This window comes from Aplidium turbinatum, chromosome 17 (genome assembly GCF_918807975.1).
Source record: "Aplidium turbinatum chromosome 17, kaAplTurb1.1, whole genome shotgun sequence".
NCBI classification, from domain to species: domain Eukaryota; kingdom Metazoa; phylum Chordata; class Ascidiacea; order Aplousobranchia; family Polyclinidae; genus Aplidium; species Aplidium turbinatum.
The window spans coordinates 8,100,880-8,118,012 of record NC_137488.1 but is presented as its reverse complement, the minus strand read 5'-3'; the positions used below and the strand labels follow the sequence as shown (position 1 = coordinate 8,118,012).

General features: G+C 38.6%; 2 protein-coding genes across 2 annotated transcripts; both read left to right on the top strand.

The window, feature by feature from the left end:
• The first annotated feature begins 249 nt into the window (after positions 1-249).
• Positions 250-4,834, top strand: LOC145786984 (hematopoietic prostaglandin D synthase-like). The gene is made up of 4 exons (XM_082598734.1): positions 250-423; positions 861-1,063; positions 3,653-3,754; positions 4,216-4,834. Exons 1-4 carry the CDS (start codon positions 297-299, stop codon positions 4,387-4,389), a joined length of 606 nt encoding a protein of 201 aa, XP_082454860.1. The 5' UTR covers positions 250-296; the 3' UTR covers positions 4,390-4,834.
• A 1,528-nt stretch (positions 4,835-6,362) lies between these two features.
• Positions 6,363-8,779, top strand: LOC145786983 (uncharacterized). Its single transcript, XM_082598732.1, has 2 exons — positions 6,363-6,459; positions 6,869-8,779. The coding sequence occupies exons 1-2, from the start codon at positions 6,420-6,422 to the stop codon at positions 7,600-7,602; spliced, it is 774 nt and encodes a 257-aa protein (XP_082454858.1). The 5' UTR covers positions 6,363-6,419; the 3' UTR covers positions 7,603-8,779.
• The last annotated feature ends 8,354 nt before the right edge of the window (positions 8,780-17,133 follow it).

Genomic DNA, 17,133 nt, shown 5'->3' with positions numbered 1-17,133 from the left:
CTGTCGGAGGATAAAGATTCAAAACCAACCAACCAGGCTGCATGAAACTGTTTCATTGATGGATCTAAATATCAACAATTCTTGTGAAACAGTAGTAAATTAGAAAATTTTGAAGTAACATGCGCACGTTGAAACTAATGCTTGTCCACAGTTGTGACTTTGTGTCCCCACTTTTGTTTTCTAAATAGTTTGTTAACCTAAAGAACTTGTCTTAAAAAGTAATATTTTCTTGCATTAGAATTCCAGGAACATAAATTTATTTTTGATTATCTGTTTGTAACTTCGTTTTGATAAAAATGCCTTCTTACAAGTTATGCTATTTCAATATGAGAGGCTTGGCTGAAGTCAGCCGATTGCTGTTTGCAGAAGCTGGAGTGGAATATGAAGATGAGCGTATCACCGACTGGCCTGTACAAAAACCAAGTAAAAAATCATGGAAATAGTGCATTTTATTATTAACAAATTGACCATTACTTTCGTGCAGTGAGATGACGCAGAGGATAAGGCTCTCACTTTCCGATCATGCAATCCTGATTCTATTGGTTTCAGCTGGTTGTTGAAAAAATCGCTCACCTCTACCCAGAGTGTAATAAGTTGGGTGGGTGTAGTTGCTGAAAAAAAGCAGCCGAGAGAAAAGAACCGGCACCCCACTGTCGTTAGTGCCGAAGGCTTCGTATAATGAGAATGTTTTCTTAACCTCGGATGCTTGGATTTAAGTATGGGACTCACCTTTACAATTAACTTAAAATAGGAAATGACTCATAGCAAACTTTCAGTCTAAGTCATCGGAAGCCTAGTCCATTGAATATGGATCATTTTAAAGCAATTGTGCATAAAGTTTTATTCTCACTTTATTATAGAAATGATGTTCGGTAAAATGCCGGTTTTGTTCGTTGATGGGGAGCAAATCGCCCACAGCAGATCTATTGCTCGCTACTTGGCTAGAGAGTTCAAGCTGGATGGAGGTTCATCCTTCGATACTGCTAAGATGGACATGTTCATGGAGACCTTCTTTGAAGCAATCTCAAAGGCTCCTTTTCAAGAGAAAGATGAGGCTGAAAAGGTAGCCTACCTAAACTACTTTTAAACAATGTTTTAGTTGAAATTCGCAAAGTTTTGCATGTCTGTGCGATTTCGATCTTTTAACTTTTATTTTTTTCAGTAGAATTTAGTTCGAGTGATTCTCTATCGATTCAAGTTTTATAGTCAATAAAATACGAGTCTTTGTAGACCAAGATTTTTGAAATAATAAGACCTAACTCTAATTATGGCACATGATGCAGAAAAGGTAAAACCAGAACTGCTATAGCCTACTACCGGCCCACAAATCTTCAAGCTGTTTACATTTGCAAAAATAAACTTTCAGAGCGAGGCTTTGTATTGAGCATATTTAATAGGATTGGCGTCCATTTTAAAGTAGTAACTTAGGTTGTTAAGATAATCTCTGTCTGGAAATGTAGAAACTTTATTATCCTAACAGCTCTTCTTTCACAAACAAAATAATAAGCTGGTTAGTGGATAGTTATTTTTTAAATTCTTGCCTCATGCAATCAAGGCTTTTATTTGATTATTTTCAGCAAAGCTTGCGTTGTGTACAAGCTGTTAAAATAATTCTTAAATGAGTGTAAGCATCCCATGATGATGATGGCGTATGAGCGATGTTTCCAGGCTAGATTGGAGGGCAGGAAATCTTCAGCCACTCAGCAGTCTCGTCGTCCAGGATTCTCAGACCATGCGCACCGTGTGGAGGCCGGTGGATTAGGCAGTGGTGGATGACATGGTCTGCGGTCTGTTCCGTGGCACCACACTCGCATTCTGATGAAGGAGCCAGGCCCCACTTGTGCATGTCCGAACGAAAGCGGCCGACGCCAGTTCGCAGGCGGTTAAGCCTGACCCACGCAAGCCTTGCGAGGGACATCCCTGGTGGACGGGGATCGGCGTCGGGTATGAAGTCACGGAGCGTGGAGGTGTGATTTTGCCACTCCGTGTTCCACATGTGGTTCGTCCAGTGTGCCGCACTTAAACCAAGTTCTTCTGCGTTCTTAAGGAGTTGTTGTGCGGCAGGCACAAAGGGGCGTCTTGATTTCAACCGCTGCTTTATAGGTGGTGGTCTCTTGAGTGTTGCATGGAGGAGATGGTCGGGGTCCAAAGCGCGGCGAGCGAGAGAAATCGTGGCTCCTTTACGGCGTAGCTCAGCGGGTTGGATGCCTGCTAGGATGGGTAGACAGTCCGTTGGAGTGGGACGCAAGCATCCAGTCACAGTACGCAGTGCATCGTTGATGGCGGTATCAATCTGGTGGGTGTGAGAACTACGACACCAGACCGGCGCGCAGTACTCAGCGGTGGAATGAACAAGGGCTAGGGTAGCTGTACGAAGAGTTTTAGCACCAGCTCCCCAGCCGGAACCCGCCAATCGCCTCAAAAGTGCGACGCGTGTAGATAGTTTTTTGCGCAGTGACTTCAAGTGCCGGCGGTACGTGAGTGACCTGTCCAGGGTTATGCCGAGGTATGTAGGTTCGGCACAGTAGGGCAGGCGTTCCCCATCAATCTTGATGTTTATCTCACGCTGTGCCTCCCGGTTGTTAAGGTGGAAGGCCGCCGACACTGTCTTTGACTTGCTGAGCTGTAGCTTCCATTTCTGGAGGTACGCTGATAGTGCTTGCATGTCTTGGCTGAGGTTCCTCTCCACTGACTGCCAGTTTCCTGCTGAGTGCAGGAGTGCCAGGTCGTCTGCGTAAGCATATTTCCTGGAGATGGTGGGGGGCAAGTCGTAGGTGTATATGTTGAACAGGAGAGGAGCCAAGACTGAGCCCTGTGGGACGCCGTTTTTAAGTCGGCGTAGTCTGCTTCGACGACCGCTACCGGTTGTGAGGGTAAAACTGCGGTTTTGCACAAGTTCCATCATCATATGGACCATGTGTCTGTCAGGGAGCAGACGGAGTAACTTGCAGGTAAGGCCGCTATGCCATACGGTGTCATAGGCAGCCGTGAGATCAACAAACACGGCGCCAGCCTTCTTCTTAGCCGAGAAGCTGTCCTCAATGTCTTGGGTCATAAGTGTGACCTGATCTACGGTTGATCGTCCGTGTCGGAAACCAGATAAGCATCCCATGATGGGACGTTTCAAACTTTTAATTTTAAAAAGCACTGACTGCTAACAAGCATTAAAAACATGATCATAAAGGAGTGAAGTCACCGGAGACAAATAAAACTAGTAAAAACAGTCTCTTTGAAATAGATAGAAACAGTGGTGCTTTTTCTGATCATTCCCGTCATGCTAAAGCTAAGGACCAATTGATCCCATTGTAATTCTCGCAGTAAAAAAATTGCTGGTTGTGGAGTTGTATAGATTCTATGCTATGTTTGTTTTAAAAAATAATTTCTTTGAAGTCAAGATGATAGCTGTGCTGAAAAACTGGATAACTTCTTTGATAAAGTTGGTGCTAGCCGACATCAAACATTTTTAAAAACATCTCAAATAAATGTATAGCTTTCCTACTTCCAATTCAACAGCCCACTTGATTTATTGTACACTATAAGCTACACATTTTCTTGCATACGAAATCTTTCTTAATTTGATTTAGACTTTTTGCACATGCACAATTGCACATATGTTGAATTTTTCTGACTATATATTGAATATTTTTTTCAGGCCAGACTATTCAAGATCGCTTTGGACGATCACATTACTCCTGTACTGACAAAGTACCAAGAGTCAATCATAGCCAACAAAGGTGACTACCTTTTGGGAAATGTGAGTATATGGCTAAGGCTGTCAGTTTAAACTATAAAGTAAATGCTTCTTTACCTTAAATGTTGGTGCATGCGTCGTAACAAGGGCTCAAGATAAAGAGGGATGAGATTTAGGCATATGTAGTGAACACGTCATTAATGTAGAAAACATTGCCAATCTAAGTAAAATAAAACTACTTTAAACCTTCGGACCCAGAGTCTCAAACAAAGACGAGGACGACAAAAGTGAAATGTAGGCTACAATGAAGCGTTACTGAGAAATAACAACCAACCTTTAGGCGTATAGCCTATTAATTATTTATGAATATAATAACTAAAGATACATTCTCATCTGTAGTAGGCTATGACGTTCGCTGTCTATTCGAAGAAGAAGTTTCAACCGACAGCTTAGCTTATAGGTGGCAATTGAAATGAATTAATCTCTTTGCCCAGATGTTAATATCCATTTGCATTTTCGTTTAGGACCCGACAGCAGCCGACTTCGCAGTTTATGTGATGTTGGACAACATCATACGAAACATTGGTAACGACGACATGTTGAAACCTGTTCTCAAAATCAAAGAAATGATGAAAGCAATTGAAGCTCGACCGAGGATCGCTAAGTGGATCAAAGAAAGACCGGACACCCAAATTTAACTATGAAATAACTAGCTTGTTGTCTTCGAAAGTTTACATGACATTTTGCTGCGTCCTTATGAGTGTTATGTTGGATTTATTGCTTTATTTTGTGCACGACTTGCTGATATCTTGGCATATCATTTTGTTAGTCTGTAATTTACCAATATATTGTACTTTTAAGAATTTGCAAACTGCATTGGATAAAAATAATGCAGATCCATTTCTCCGTATCGATAACATGGCGTGGTGGATAAGGCCCTTGTTTGCGATCCTGACTTAGATAGTTTTTGAAAAACATCTCTTCCCTCTGCCTGCAATGAAACTTTCTTGTCATTCCAGCTGAGTATGGAAGCACCTTAACCTCACTTCTTCGCTTTACGTTGTTGCTGCTTTCTTTGCAACATTCGAATTCAAAGTTTATTGCTCGAGTAGAGATGTAAAAGTAAAATTTATTACCGCTTCATTTTTTCTGTGACTGGTAATGCTTTATTTCATACGACAATTTGTAATCCACATGGCAGTTTGACATCAGGTCAATAAACAGAAGTGATCGCAACGAGATCTAGTAGCAGATAGTAGCAGGTATGGGAGAGATTCATCGTGAGCCAAAATTTACCACAAGTTTAAAAAAGTAAGATTAATACTAATTAGGGCAAAAAGTTAAAAATAAGTTGGTAAACCTGTTTCTGTATTCATATTTTGCCCAATGGTTGGACGACTTAGACTTACATATCAGTAGGCCTATAACTCGTGATGCAGCCTAACGCAGGATTTTCTTGACGTGTGGAGCATTTTAAATTGTTTTAGTAGGTTAAGCCTACCCTATTATAAACATGTTACCATCAGGGACTTTAATCCGGAGCAGATTTTTACATGTAGCCTATTCCAACAAAAATAATATAAGCCTGCAGAAATATTCATGCACTATACAAAAGAGGAAAAAGCCTGCGAAAGTTGTGAAATAGATTAAGTAGGCATGGTTATATTAACTAGGCTAGCTCAATAAAATATTCGAAAATAAAACTTCTTGAATCAACTGTTCAATCTTTTTTTGAATTTACCAATTACCAATGATCCAAATGGATGCGCAGGCTCTTGCGATCAATACTAATCAAAGAAATAGAGAGTAGGCTAACGCATTAAATTGATAAATTCAAGTGTAGGCTATTAGTGAAGCTTTCGCCACAGAAGTGTGGCTTTTTCAGTGACTACATTTCTATTATATCAAAGAAGGTTTAAAATTCTACTTGTGCAAGAATGTGCTACGTGTAGGTTACTCAATAACAAAAGCTGTACAATACCCATGGATCAATTTAATGTGGTAGCCCATTCTCTATTTTTTTTCAATAAAATATCTATATTTTTGCTTTTGCACATGAGTAAATCATGCGCACATGATGTTTCAATTTTTTTAGAGGTTTTTATAGAATGTATTGTTGTAGCCTATTCTTTGTTAAAGTTGAAATGGTTGAAAAATTGAAATTAAATTTAACCCCCCCCCCCCCCCCCCTACTTATCTGAATCCACATAGAAGCGGTGAGTTAATGTCTACCGCTACTAGTGGAGATGTTAGGTAATTGCGTTAGGCAACAAAATATTCGTCTTTATTTCATGAGGTTGAACCAGTAAGCTTCAATTTTCGTGACTTGTATTTTTCTTTTGCGTTTTTGTCTGGGGAAATTCCTCAAAGTGTTTCTTTCTTAACTTGCTGTAGTATTGTGAGTTGCACCGGATGGGGAGACTGTCAAGAAACCAATACAAACCTGTGGCATAGAAAGCGAAAGCACAAGCCTTTAACGAAGCTTTAATGTAGGTAACAAAATGCATCTTAAAATTTCTGAAAGTTTTAATAGCCAAACAAAGGAACTGCTTCTACGACACGCGTGCATGACACACTCAATTCTTCGACCATGTATGAAAAAGAAAAAAAGCTCTTTCCACAATGAAAACGTATAAACGCGGCCTCAAAGAATGTTCATGGGACAGATACTTGCGTGTTGACGAGTCACCAAACAGCTTTCCTTAAATTCTTTAGAGAGATCTCAGAAATGCTTCCAAAGAGAAACAAATCGAAAAGAAATTTCAATGGTAAGTCGGCTATACCATATCAACTTTTGAAAAGTTTTGTTAAACTGTATTCAATAATAATCATGCTTTTATTTGCGCCCATTGCGATAACATACAGTACACTGCGATCACAGATGCGATACAACAGACGACAGGAAGCAGTGAAGTGACATATAGTCTTCGAGTCAGCTGCTCCCTTTATTTTGGCTTGCCTTTAAGTGTCTTTCGCCGAGACACAGCCGCGTGCACTGGAGCGGTGTCGAACTCACGTCCTTTCGAACGTCGCGCAGACGTTCTTACCACTCGGCTACGCAGCCGACTTTCAAGCTCCAATGTAGGCTCCTGTAACTTATTGTTATGGCGAAATAGCGTTCAAAAATATTTATTAACTTAAGCAAGCTTTCAGTGAAAATTTATTCATTTCCAACAGATGGATTGTCGAAAGCAAAGAAACCAAAAATAAGTGCAAAGCCAAAAAAAATCTCACAATTCTCGCAATCTGACAATGAAAAAGTTCCAAAGACGGAGTCGGTGGAAAATGAGAGTCTTGCTGAAGATAAAAAAATAGAAAAGAATGATCTGGAAAAATGCAATGGCAAAAACCACGAGCAAAATTCTACGCATGGTTTGATTCAAATTGAGGAGAAACTGTCTTCGCTCGAAAATGAAAGTATCTTGGATTTTAATCCGGATGTTACAACAATGGAAGAATCTTTTTCTTCGTGGAATGGACAGAAAAAGTGTAAAATAAGAAACGTCATCAACGACTTTGAGTGGGGTGGAGGCAGAATACTGAATTGTAGAAAAGGTGGTTCTCACTTCGTATTTTGGAGGTTGTCCAACGATGTAAATTTCAAAGAATACTTTTACTTTGGGGTAGAGATGAGAGGAAAAACACGTTATGTCACTTTTAACGGCAACAAAAAGGCGTTCATACTTAAACCATCGGATGTTCACCCAAACTCGGTCAACTTTGAAAGAGGAGAAGAAAAAAATGATCCCAGAGCATTTTTCTGGAAAGCAAGGAGACTTGGCGGCGGCCATCTTGTCTTGGCCAGTGATCACAACGTTGCCGCTCGACTGAATAAACGAAATCATCAGGTTATTGCTGATGATCTGGATGCATTTACCGACAGATGGGTGATAGATCCGATCCACAACTAACAAGATCAAGTAAAGACATGTCTTGTAAACAACAAATTCTTTCACATTGTGAGACAATACAGGTTTTCTTTACATTTTCATCAAATCACAAGTAGGCAAACAAAACATGCTGCTTTGTAGAGTGGCAAGTAAAGCTTTCATAATTTTAAATTTGTGGCATTGCAAATGAGCAAGAATAAAAGTTCACTGCGCTAATGACCCACTGTTACTGGCAATTGCGCATTTGCGCACCTTGGAAAGAGCACTGCTGGCCTTGTTACAAAGTCTAATAGCTTATCGTGTTATTTTAGAGTCATTTCCCTGTTTATGCCTTTTGTAATCAATAATCACATGTGTGTATATCGTTTTGAAGCGTAGGCCTATCCGTTTGAAGCAAACAGTGTTGTGTCGTTGTCCCATTGTGCTGTACAATGAAATTGTCCTTTTTGCACTGTATGGTCTACTCAGAATAATGCTATATGATATACAAGATTGTAAACAATAAATACTATTAATACTACAAAAAGTGCTCAATGCCAAGCAAAAAGCCAATCAGAGAGAATTACCTCAAAGTTATTACTCTCTAAAACCTCTACAACCTGTTTCATCTTAACAGGAGGATCATTGGAAGGTCCTTATTCAAATAGAATTGAACAAAAATACAAGATTGTAATGTGTGTTAGTTACTTTAAGTGTAGGCCTATCACAACTTACTAAAAGAATTGCTAATTTGTTGCAAAGTAGTTGAAGGACGGTTGCATTTAAAAAAAAAAGATTTCAAGTGCTAGATAGCCTATCCCAATTTGCTCTTTGCTCAAGCTGAGTGTCCGGATACGTTGGTTTAGTTTCCTTTCGAAAAAGAAGCCGTTTTGTTGTAAACTCAAATCAAAAACGAAACATACCTCAGTGATTTATCAATAATTCAGGTCTACGAGTGTTCAACTAAAAGTTATTTGGAAAAAACGTGAAGACTTGAACTACACCTATGTCTTTTTGTTTCGACGTAAAATTCTTTGTCTAGATTTTGTATTATTTTCGTTATGTAGAAAGTATGGTGACTGTTTTGTGAAAAATCAACAAAGATGTAGCGTATGTTTGCACATTTGAGAGCGGTAAGCCAAATTAACTTTAATATTTTAGGCCCTGACGCAACAATCTAAGTCAGCTTGAACCAGACAATTCACTAAACCCCTAAAACAAAATTTTCTAACAGTTTCAGATTGTCAAAGGCACGATTGCCCACATGACAATCTGGAAAAAAAAAATCAATCAAATCTACTATTGTATGCAATGCTACGTTGCGACACACGCACAATGTAAAGTATTACTGTGAAGTCGGAAGGGATTTGAAGTGTTCATAGCAAGAGTTGGAGTAGCTTAAGTCTTTCAAAACAAGTTTTAAGATTTTTCAAATTTCACAGTCCTTTACGTTATGATGATGGAATTAAAGTCGGTGTCGATTCTCAACGATTGTAGAGTGTAAGTCGGGCGTGTTGATTTGATTTTACAACACTTGTGTAAAACACACTATAAGTGCGACGAGTAAATTCGATGAAAGCATAACCACCAAAGTAAGACAGCTTATAGTTAACAGACCTTAATGAAAATTTGCTGCATTCCTTGCATGCTAAGCATTCATTCCAACAGAATGTTAGAGAGTTGTAATTTTTTCCTAAAATATGGGAAAGAAAATTTTATTTTTACCTATATTCAAAAAGCATACGACCCTATCCCATCAATGCCTTTACTGCCCACTTTTGGCAAACTCATGATTTTAGAAACACCATTAGGCCTACAACATCTATTTGCTGTCACCGAAAATAGGGACTCACCAGGGGAGACTTCATGGTGGTGCTCAGGTTTTTTTAAACGTTTAGTTTGGGTGACCGCTAAGTAGTTTTAAGAGACCGCAAGTGTTTCATTTAAATACCAAAAAATAGCCATATTTGCTTAAGACATAGCGAGAAACAACCATTACTTTTCTACTGTAGTTGCAAGTCCAAATTTTGGGAAACCGCTGGAGAAATTTGGGGACCGTTTCGGTCCCCCAAAACACCTTAAAAAAACACTGGTGGTGCTAATACAACATTGGCTAACGCCATAGACTGTGTCACTTTCTTGGTAAGGTAGCCAAGTAGACTTACGTCAACTTAGTCTGTATTGAGTGATGATGAAAATTTAGCGCAAATGTTACGTAATTAGAACATCAAGTCAATCCCAAATTGTTGTTAAACTAGGTCAAAAAGCCGACATGTCAAACTTGATATTAAGCCTACACTGTCATTAAAAATGAATTAAAGTCCTAATCAAGAAGTGTTTGAAACAAGACATAGTCTAGGGCAGGTCTACATTAACAAAGCAGTGGTCTACTTTCTTGAATAGCTTTTTGCACAATATCTTACTGCTTTTCCGCCAATTGAAATTTTAAGATTTATTTTTGTAGCATATAAGGTGTACGTAGTAGCCTACGTGAATGCTCTAAGTTTCCCTGTCATTTCAGACAACAATGTAACAACAATGGAACTGATTGGAAAGCCCAACGTTTGTGTGCGTGTTTCAAAACTTTTTTGTTTGTGTCATCAGCATCCGTTTTTATACAAAATAGACATTGAAAATTAAAAAGGTTCTGTTGATGTTAGTATGGGAGTGAGCAAAGTTTTGGGAAAATAAGCTACAACAAAATTTAGTCACCAAAATATAGCACATGACAATCGATCGAAAACACAATTGAAAAAAACTCGAAAGACGCCAAATTAGCAACGTTTCAGCAAAACATCATTTACCTGCTTGTATATTGCGCCTACTCCAACAAGAAAGTAGATAAATACCGCTCCTCAATAAAAAAAAATCTCTCTACTAGGCTATCTACCTACCACCGGAAAATAACTTTCTGGCGGAATGTGATATTCATATTCGTCTTTCGTTTCCGAAGATGAATCAGGCTTTAACATGTGGTTGGAGTGAATGGGAGCGAAGATAGCTGATAAGGCCTACCTAGGCTACCTGTGCGGTGAAGCTGCTGTTGCAGAATGAATACGAAAAGGATGTTTGCCCAGAGTTCTTATTCAAGGCTCTGGCTTTGCGCTGTGCACGATTTTTGACAGAAGATATCTATCAATTCCATTGGCTCGATTTCCCTTTCTGAAATTGTAATTGTGTTATCGTTGTTTTTACGTTATTTCACCTTGGTTTTCAATAACGTGGCCAGCTTGAGTGGAGCAAGCGTTTCCACTCTAACCATCGCTTCTGCCGCATGCCAAATCGATCAATCAAGTTTGTTTCGGCACAGCCCCACATCCACTCCAATTCACAAATAGCTGGAAATACAATAATACATTGCTCTCATTGATATAGAACAGTTTTCTCAACCTTTTTTGACCCAACGCCCCCTTCATAAACTGGCAAAATGTTACTGCCCCCTCCCCCCCCAGCATAAACGATTAATTACGAAAAGCAAATATAAAACAATAAATACTATTAATACTACAAAAAGCGCTCAATGCCAAACAAAAATCCAAGCAGAGCGAAATACATCAAATATAGGCTAGTTACCAGTCTCTAAAACTCTTACAGCCTGTTTTACCCTAAAAAGGGGACCATCAGAAGGTCCTTATTCAGATAAAGTTCTATTTCTATTAGAATAAGGACTTTTTGATGATCCCTCTTTTAGGATGAAACAGCCTGTAAGGGTTTCAGAGACTAATAAATATATTTGATGAAAAGCAAATATATATTTGCGAGCATGAAAACAGTATAGGCCTACTGGTAGTCAGTGTGAACCTTGGGCTTGGTGAGAAAGTGCCAGTTTCTTCACATCCGATGTAAAGCCAGTGAGAAACATTCGAAGATCACCTCTTATGGATATGTCAAGTGGGTTTCGCTGTTTGATATGTAGCAGAACAACACAACTAAATCCCTTTTCCACCAGGTATAAGGCAGGAAAAGCTACCACGAAGATACGAGCTCTTTGGCGAAATCGTTACGTTGGGCGGTAGATGGGTTAAACCAGAATGCCCCCTAATAATCAAAACGCCTCCCCTTAAGCCGAGGTAATCATACTGCCCCCTGTAAAATCAAAACGCCCCCGAGGAGCGGTACCGCCCCCGTTGAGAATCACTGATATAGAAGCTGCCGCACCATGGAGGCACTGAAAAAAACCAAAGGCAAATATGTTTTAAGAAGCTACGTCCCTTTATGTTGGAAAACCAGGATTCGTTGAAATCGGATGCTGCCAAAATGGCTAATACTATTTCCTAAATGTGAATCTATATGACAGTGAAGTGCAGACGATAGCTCGGGTGTTCTACCACCAACTTAAATATTTTATCTTCACTAAAGCAGCCAGTAAATAGAATTTATGATGTCGCTTATTTTATGATTTTAATTGAACAATACCAACACACCATTTATGTTGTTTTTCCTTCGTTTTGTTTTGAGGTGAGGCTACTAACACCGCATCAAGCCCTTACTAAAATAAGGAACAAACAAGATAGAAGATCTCTTTTTACCACTGTCCATATCACCATGTTGGACCTGTGTCGTATCTTAGTAGGCTACATATAGACTACCCGCTACCCCTAGTAAATACCCTCCGAAAAAAAACTCTTTTGATAAATGTCCCTCTGAGAAAATCATGCTCTGGCAAATACCCTGTTTAAAAATTCTTTGGATGAACAGTGTAGATAAGAAGTAGTTAGAGGAAAGTGGAGCAAAGCAAAATATTTTTTTTAAATCCCATATAGGTTATGTAGATAGAGATAGAGAAGAAGATAGAGAAGAAGATCAACAGTGCTGAAATTTGGTTCATTCGTAGAATGATGGGAATAAACTGGACGGATAAAATCACTAACGAAGAAGTGTGGAGACGCTCTGGGTGCACCCCTGGCGTCCTCATCACAACTATCAAAAAAAGGCAAATGACATTTATCGGGCATGTCTACCGCAAACGCGGAATTGAACACTCGGCAATGATGGGGCGATTTCCTGGTCAGAGGCACCGGGGACGTCCACGTTTGGAAATCTTCAAAAATCTTTCAACATGGACAAACCCAAATTTTGAAAACCTAATTAGAAGTATGGACAATCGATCGTTGTGGAGACTCACGGTAGCCGACGCCTTATTCAGGCATGGCCGATGATGATGATGATGAGGTTATGTATGATACGGAGTACGGACATTGTTTAAAGTGGCAATCGTTACATCACACATCATTTCATAGCTTTTGTTTTTAGCCTATATAACTAGTTTTACAGCATAATTTTAAAATAAAATGTTTGTTCTGCTTTGCCTCATCATTTGGGGAAAAGCAGAACGTCTGTTCCTGGTATGCGATGAACTTCGGTTGCTCGAAAAAAGGGATTGTTGCATTTTTATACCTTGTATAGCAGCTTGCAATTCGCTTACTAACTAGCATATTTAGCATTTGCAGCTCTACGCAGATAACATAAAACCATGTTTTTTTTCTACAATGTATTTTGAAGTATATCACTAACACAACCTAAAACATACGGATGGCGTCATGTAGTCATTTTTGTTGAAAGTATTAGCATAACATTGCTTGACTTGACTCGAGTGTTTAGCCTACTATTCAATGAAACTAGCGTTAATTACATTGAAATCATGCGCGCGGCATAGCGGAACGGCGTTTCATTTTGCCCGGTCAGCAATATTTCGTTTTGCCCCAAAGTGTAATTTTAAATAAAATTATAAAAATTATAACTTTCTAACATACAAAGAAGCTTGTGTTCAACCTGTAAACCTGTAGCCTACACTTGCTCCCTAAAAACACTTCAAATTGATTATTTTGTTTTCTATTCATTTTTTCTTAGTTGTCTTTGAATAGAATTATTGCAAATCACATGGCCAAAATACTTCAGTTTTCTTGTTTTAATTGTTCGTAGAATTTTCATGCTGGTTTGCATTTAAAATAGTACATCTTCGTTTGTGATTTTATCTTTTCATGAAATTTTAAACACTCTTCTACTAAAAACCACATTTCAAATACCTGTAGTCTTTTTACTATTCGGTTAAAAACAGCCTAACGCATTTTTGAACAGAATATCACGTGTCGAGTCACATGACTGAAATCAGCTGAATCGCGAATGAACATGTCACGCATGATTGCGTACCTCTTCGACCAGTGGGTAATGTTAAAGCGCCTACCGATATTGGTAGCAGTGTTTCTATCAGTTAGTGAGAAATTCCAATATTACGCTTTGTCCGCGTTCCGCTTTGCCCGCGTTCCACTTTGCCCCACTTTCCCTTGCTCTATTTATTAGGTAGTCCTGTTCACCCTATCAATACGAGCTGTTTTCGTAGGCGTAAAGCACGTCACGGGCCATTTCAGCCCCGTGCTAATTAATCGCTAATAACGGGAGCTATGAAAATCACAGAGCCAAAATATTTTACAAGCTAATAGCCATGTGTATTGTGCGTATAGAAATTAAATTTTTACGCAACAAATTTATTGAAATAAAGTGTTTGAGATGAAAAAACGTCAGAAAGACGGTTTTTATTCTAATTTCCTGAAAATAGCTTCAAAATTGAAATTTTTGAATTATAACATAAAGTAATGCTAAAGTAAACAAGAAATTACTTTTGCTCATAAATATAAGCCATTTTTAGGCGTTTTTACATTTCAAAGCAATTGCACTAACATTTATATTGCACTGACGTTAACATATATATAACTAGCATTGCACGAAAATGTCTAGTGCTTAGCCTATTGTGAAGGGCAGGAAGGTAGAAAAATGACCAGTTTAGGTTTAGAAAATTCGCAAAGAATAAAATCTAAAAGTCAAGAAATTTCACATTTTTAGCATGTTTCTTTCTGTGAAATATTTTATTGCTTGAGTGGGGCATCCTCATAAAGCCCCTTGTCGCTACAGATAGGGTTAAGTAAACTGAAGGCATTTAAAGCAGTTTGTCAGAAAAATTAAAGTGACTCTGTTTTTCCTTGACCTTCTGTAAGCAAACTTTAAGTTATCACACCCACCAAACGAAAGTTAAAGTTTGATTGTGTTCACTGTAGTGATCACACCAGTAGCCTACATACCATCTGCCAAACAACAAGTGATGAAGAAACTTTGCTTTGTTTTTGATAACTTTGACAAAAAAAATTACAAATTTACTCAGTGTTGTGATGCTGAAGCAGTAATCTTACTGTGTAAAACGTAATCTAAAACAGTGGCATGAGATGTATCAGTAGCGCACCCAGAAAAAATTTAGGGGGAGGCTATGTCAGAAATGTCGGCCGAGTGATTTGCAACAATAGTGACAGTAGGCCAATGCCCATCCCTTTGATTAATATTTAAAGGCACTCACGGCCCACAACCCACCGGTTGCCGATACATCAGGATTCGTTCTCTCAATCAGGTTAGAAGTTGGCCTAGTGAACCCCAAGCTATTAGAACCATCAACACTCTCATCCCTACGTCCACTCTCGCAATCTTCTATAGATCTCAACTTTTCGTCATGTAGGCCTATGACAAGATAAAATTAGCTTTCCGTTGCCAACACAGATAAGTGCAAAACCAACCACTAGCACGAAAACAGTTTGAAACAAAACACTAATTTTGTAAACAGTAGGCTAAATTTGATGTGGACGATTTTCCTATTTACAAAACATTCAAAGTTAGTTCGTATTTTCAATTAAAGTCCCAGACACCTTCGTATCTCTGCTCAAATGTCGTAGACCTATACAGTTTTACATGTCCGTGTGATTCGGCATTGACGTATGACGGTATGGTACATCGGTATGTCCAGTTGTCCACCAGACATTTGACCACGAGAGTACGGGAACATCTGAACTTTAGGGAGTTAAAGAAAGGTGCCATTAAAGACCATATCATGGAGTGTTCTTTTTGCACAGACCAAAATTCTCTGCTGACTCATTCATAATTTTACGCAAAGGCAAATCCCAATTTGACACCAAAATTCAGGAAGCACTGTTAACGCTATACGCTACAACCCAAATTTAAACAAATAATTATTTGCTGGAGGCGAGTCCATTCTCCTCAACATTTACTTGATGCATCACGTTCCCCGTGGTGCAAATTTTTTTGTAGTTATTTATGTAGTTGCCTTTTCCTAATGTAAATTTACCTTCAAGAAGTTGAAATTTATTGCATTTTTTAATTATTTTCAGATTCTTGATTAGGGCTTAAAATTAAGCCAAAAACGTTCGACTGTTAAAACTATTTGTAAATATGTAAAATATATTGTTATAATGCTCGGCCCTGTTGTATTCGTGGATATCGGAACGTCCTGTCACGGATCATTGAACATTTCACATTTTTAAGATTCAGCTCCAAAACTTTTGCGAAATTATTTGTTTATTTTTTTCAAACCAATTGATATTCTATATAAACATCTAACAATTTTTGGAAGTGTAAACTACATAGGCTACATGAAATTTGTATCAACTGTGTTTCTAGTGTATGTACCCTACATCAATATTTTGGTGTTTAATTTTATTTCTCTTTGGCAATTGTTATCAAACAAATGTTAGCCATTCGTTTTATTTCATCTTCACTTAGCCAGTTATCCGACATATCGTACAGTAATTTTTTTATATAGTCCGGCACCGATTGGATTGGGGCAGAGCTAAATTGACGTTACAAATGTGTTCTCTTCGAAATCAACAAAGCGGTGTAGCTTATTATTCAATGTAGGCTATTAGCGTTGTAAAGAAAAAACTTTACATTAATAAAACTCACTCATAAAATGCAGGGTAGGGTAAAAATTAAACTTGTGTGAAATTCAACGTTAAAAGTTCAGTTGCGGATGACTTTAGCAATAGGCCTACTCAGTGGCGTAGCCAAGGGGGGGGGGGGGGGGGTTTGGGGGTTACAACCCCCCCTTTGGCACGCGTGTGACGTCACGATATTGAGAATGATGCTTTCAGTCTAAAAAAAAATTGCCTAATTTTAAACAAAATTGCATTAAAAGAATGAGTTTTGCCAATACCAAACATTCAAACATCTCAGCCAGGAATTAGCAACAAGAAAACACAGAGACTTAGCTTTTTTTCCGAAAAATGCCGAAGAAAACATGATCTTATCCTTTTGCTATGCTACTGAACAGCACCATTTTACAGGAATATTCATACCCACATTTTTGTTGAAAATGCTCTCAGAATGCACCAAATTCAAAGTAATTTTTCAAAACTTTCTGGGGGAGGCCCCCCAGACCCCCACCGTTGGGTGGTCAAGACCCCCCCTCCTTTCAAAATTTTTGGCTACGCTACTGCAGGGCCTACTCAGCAAAGTTATTCATTTTTGAATTTTGTTTTCAGCCGTTTCTGTCTCGTTTTTTGCTTCCAATCCAACATACGTTTGCTATAAAGCTTTTCTGTTGCTCCTGATAAATGCTAAATAGCTAAGTTTCATCGGCGCAGCATATGAGTTGCGAGAGCACTGGTAGATTACGACGTTCGAACGGGTGCCGATTTAACAACGCTGAAAAAAGCATGCTTTGCTTTTTTTTTTGCAGGACGACTTTATTGCAACTGTCAGATAAATTGAGCTAACTGAATTAGAAAAACGTATTGC

What these genes read in the sequence shown, in the direction of transcription:
- LOC145786984 (XM_082598734.1), top strand. Translation starts at nt 297, where the DNA reads ATGCCTTCTTACAAGTTATGCTATTTCAATATGAGAGGCTTGGCTGAA. An exon ending in CTGGCCTGTACAAAAACCAA is followed by an intron (nt 424 to 860) that starts GTAAAAAATCAT and finishes ACTTTATTATAG; the next exon opens with AAATGATGTTCGGTAAAATG. An exon ending in AGAAAGATGAGGCTGAAAAG is followed by an intron (nt 1,064 to 3,652) that starts GTAGCCTACCTA and finishes TATTTTTTTCAG; the next exon opens with GCCAGACTATTCAAGATCGC.
- LOC145786983 (XM_082598732.1), top strand. Translation starts at nt 6,420, where the DNA reads ATGCTTCCAAAGAGAAACAAATCGAAAAGAAATTTCAATG. An exon ending in ATCGAAAAGAAATTTCAATG is followed by an intron (nt 6,460 to 6,868) that starts GTAAGTCGGCTA and finishes CATTTCCAACAG; the next exon opens with ATGGATTGTCGAAAGCAAAG.